General features: G+C 47.8%; 1 protein-coding gene across 13 annotated transcripts in view; it reads right to left on the bottom strand.

The window, feature by feature from the left end:
- Positions 1 to 690: 690 nt before the first annotated feature.
- The window catches only part of Nav2 (neuron navigator 2), a 654,216-nt gene continuing 651,004 nt past the window's right edge, over positions 691 to 3,902 (bottom strand). For 12 of the 13 annotated variants that reach the window (XM_031386765.1, XM_031386769.1, XM_031386760.1 and 9 more), the window contains one exon: positions 3,599 to 3,902. This exon is cut by the window's right edge and continues 129 nt beyond it. In XM_031386765.1, the coding sequence (XP_031242625.1) occupies positions 3,858 to 3,902 (45 nt within the window). In that variant the 3' untranslated portion in view covers positions 3,599 to 3,857. The other variant, XM_031386759.1, reaches the window with a different exon arrangement.

The raw sequence follows: 3,902 nt of genomic DNA, 5'->3' as shown, positions 1-3,902 counted from the left end.
CACGTTTCAGAAAGCAACTTGGATTTGCAATGCCTGAGGGGAAAAGACCCTGATTTGCTCTCTGCACCCGTGTCTGTAATGATCCCGGCATACCTGTCAAGAAGGCACAATGGAAAAAACATAAACTTGCAGCTGGTGCTCTAAGTAAGTATGTTTGCATAGCATGTAGGAGGTGCTGGGCTCCATCCAGGATCAGGTATGGCCATGCATACTCGGAACTGTGGCATTCAGGAGGACGCAGGTGGGAGTATTAGAAGATCAAGGTTATCCCTGGCTAAGTAGTAAATCTGAGACCAGCATGGAATACATAAGGCCATATCTCAAAACAAACAAACAAACCCCCCCACAAAACCCAAAAGGCAGAAATCCAAACAAAACTCATTGTAATCTTGAACAACAGAGACTGAGTATTTGGAGGGCCAGGTGGATGTGTGAGAGAAGCATTTGTGGACGGTGCTCTGACTCCTAAAGGGTGGCAGAGTGGTAGCTGCTTCTCCAACAAGCTCCGGTGAGCAGAGGTGACTTCCACGAGAAATGGACAGAGGTGCTCCTGATGACTTCCCAGCAAGAGTGGATATGAAACAGGTCTGGGGTTCCTCAGGTTCACAGCCTCTGGGGAAGAGTGATGTCCTCCTGGCATGAACTCGACATGAGATGGGTGTCAGAAGAACACAGAAGCCAAACCACCAATCTGAATAAATAAGCATTAAGTTTATTGAATCATGAATAATTTAAGACTGGTACAATCATCAGCTTTATTCTCTATGACATGGGGCAGATCTCCAGCGGGTTGTTCTCAAACCCAAAAACCTGATGACAAATGAGAATTAAATAGGGAGGGGGGAGGGAGGGGGGAGGATGATGGAAACATACCGTACACAAAATACTCAATTCCTAGTTTTCTCTTTAAAAATGGCTAGAAAAAAGTCATCAAAATGCAGCAGTTTCATCGATTATTTACAATTTCTATGTTACAATGAAAAAAAAATGTACATCTTATAGAACATGTTTCATGAACTGCTCGGCTCGAGACAAGCAGGTCAAAACAGCAAACCTCCCATTAGATATCCGCAAAGTTGGATTGTTTTCCTTTTGAAGTAGATTTGCCAGGGTCAGATTTGAGCACACGGAATTTTAAAGTCGAGCACTAAACAATAAAATTTAAAATGTCCCCAAGGTCTGAGGAAGATCTGGGCAAGTCTTGCCCTTGTCACACTCCCACCCCACCCCCAGCCTTAAGTTAAAAGGACTTCTGTAGAATTCTTGGCCTCCTGGGAAGAAAACTTTTGGCTCCCCCTGGTACCTCAGCATCAGCATTGCATAGGATTTCTTACATTTCAAAATTAGCCTATCTATAGAAAAAGGCAAAATGGAAGCATTTCAGACAGAGCTCTAAATGTGTACAAAGTTACTTTGTTCAAGGTAGAGGAACAGGAAGGAAAATCATGACTCAGTCAGAAATGTGCCTTTCAGACAGCCCCGCTTCCCAGGTGCTTCAGGGAGGTGGCTGGGCCAGGAGGCACTCAGAGGCTACAGAACCAAGTCAGGCAGCAGTGGGTGCACAGGCTGCTGTTGCAAGTCTGGATGTGGTGGGAGAGACATCTGGGTGAGGAGAGTGGGGAGAGGGTGTCATTAAGGAAACAGTTCTAAGCAATGTTGGTGGGGTGTACTCCTAAGGTGACTGAGAAAACTATGTTGAGGAGGGGCTCGATTTTCCTACCTCCCAAATTCACAGTATGAGAGTGTACGGCCGTTGCTGGGAGATAGGACTGAGAAGGGCTACCCTTCAGGGGCACTGGAAGGCTCAGGGTTTGGCCCTGGTCACAGGCTAGACATGTAGTTTAAAACTTTTATTACAAACAAAACAATAGAAGACACACTCACATCCACACTAGTAGTAAAGGCAGGCTGGGTCTGGGATTACAGCAGGGAGTGAAAATGTTTCTATTTACCAGTTAACAGGACACATTCTTGTTCCTTTCAACGAGGAAGAAAACCAGTGCCATTCCAAGGAAAGTGAGCAGTTTTGGGTCAAACTCTTAGGGTAAGAAAATAAAAAATTAAAAAAACAAAAACAAAAACAAAAAACGAAAAAAAACCAAAACCTAAGAGACAAACATTCAAGAATACAATAGCAAAGATGAGGTTAAAAACCCTGATCATTAAGATAGACACCTTCAGTGGGGCCAGGAAAGTTTCTATAAAACACAAAGAGCTCAAAGATGTCCGTACAGTGAGGAGGACACCAGTGTACTGAAGCCATGGCACACTGAGGGATGTCTCCTAGAGTACGAGTTTGCAAGGTCGCATGGACTTGTGGGGTCACTGTCCAGTGAGTTTGTTGGCTGGAGACAGATAGGAGCCTAAAAAACATTTCTCTCTCTCTCTCTCTCTCTCTCTCTCTCTCTCTCTCTCTCTCTCTCTCTCTCTCCTCACAATCATACATCCATACAGATGACTCTTTCAGATGAGAAGTTGGCAACTTGTGTTCTCTTCATGGATAGATGACTTATAGCCCTGTTTACTTCGATGGGGAAGACACATACACACACACAACCCCAGGCAGGCACAACACTCATGTGAATGGACACGGTCAGCACAAAACCAGTAAGGCATTGCATGGGGGCGGTCAGCACCGAAGAGGTCAGGCAAGGCTCATCAGGACGGAGGCACGGCCGGGATTCTGGGAAGGGTGGCCGCCCCTCCCTGGCTAAGCTGTGTCACGTTGGATCTAAGAAAAGTGCCAGTGTTTGGTGAGGGGGCATCATCAATTCCTCCTGAAACTGGGGTCTGGGGTGCCTGAGGTGATGACGTTGGGTTCTCGGCTCTCAGAGACGAGAAGGGAAGGCGAGGTCTGTGGCTCACCCACAGGAGGAGAACTGGTCCTCATCTATCTGCAAGGATACAAACGCCCACACAGCCCTGGAAGGAGGTGTCGAGGGCCTAGAACTGTGACAATGGACACCGAAAACCCAAGCTGAGGGAGGAGGCGAATTCTACTTAGCTCTTGCTTTCACTGAAGGACTAATTCTGGTCAAGGGAGTGGGTGTCAGGGGGAAAGGGGTTTTCACAATCAACCAGGAAGAAAGGCAGACACAGGCAGGGGTTGATAGCTCTCCAAAGAACTACTCGTACAATACACAGTGTTTGCGGACAGAAACCTGACCATTTAGACAGACAAAGGAAACAGGCGCGCTTTTCTGTGTTGCTAGCCCCATCCGCTCACTCACATTCTTGCATCTTCACTTGCTCTCACGGATCATTGGGGATGATGGACCGGAAACAGGAAGGGGTGCACTGGAATAGACAGAATACCTCTCAGGAAGGAGAGCACCATGTGGAAACAGAGACAGGTGATGTATTGGTGTCCCTGGGTGGCGCTCCAGGCAGGCGCCCTCGTTAGCACCAATTCTTCCGTGGAGGGTGGGTGGCATGGCTCTGGGGTGCTGGTGGCCAGACCCAAGCTGGTGGGTCTGTGCTGGGGGTAAGCCCTGTTTTCTGTGTTTCCAAGTTGGGTTTAGTCTTTTCTGTCTGGGGGTTAGTATGTGGAGGGATGCTGTTGAGTTTCAGGGCACCAAGTAGAATCTTACATTTAAAATTTCCATTTAAACTCTTTATATTTCAACGGCGAGGATCCTTTCCCATGAAGTATTTTCAGTGTCTCACGGAGGTCACGGCAACAAGGCAAAAAACGAGGATGAGGGTAGAACAGAGGCTAGTACAGTTGTCACTGTCGGAGGAGGAGGTCCTGGGCTGCTCATACAAGGGCAGAGAGCAAGGGATGAGGGTCTCCGGCTCCTGCTGCTCTGCTCTGGCTTCAAGGCTGTGGCAGCCAGGGCTGGCTCAGGAAGTCATCTTCAGAATGAAGTGGAGGATGCGGAGGGTGGGGGTGGGGGGGTGGG

The sequence above is a fragment of the Mastomys coucha genome, unplaced genomic scaffold (genome assembly GCF_008632895.1).
Source record: "Mastomys coucha isolate ucsf_1 unplaced genomic scaffold, UCSF_Mcou_1 pScaffold21, whole genome shotgun sequence".
Classification (NCBI taxonomy): domain Eukaryota; kingdom Metazoa; phylum Chordata; class Mammalia; order Rodentia; family Muridae; genus Mastomys; species Mastomys coucha.
Note: the sequence above shows the minus strand (reverse complement) of the source record. Positions and strands in the feature narration are given on the sequence as shown.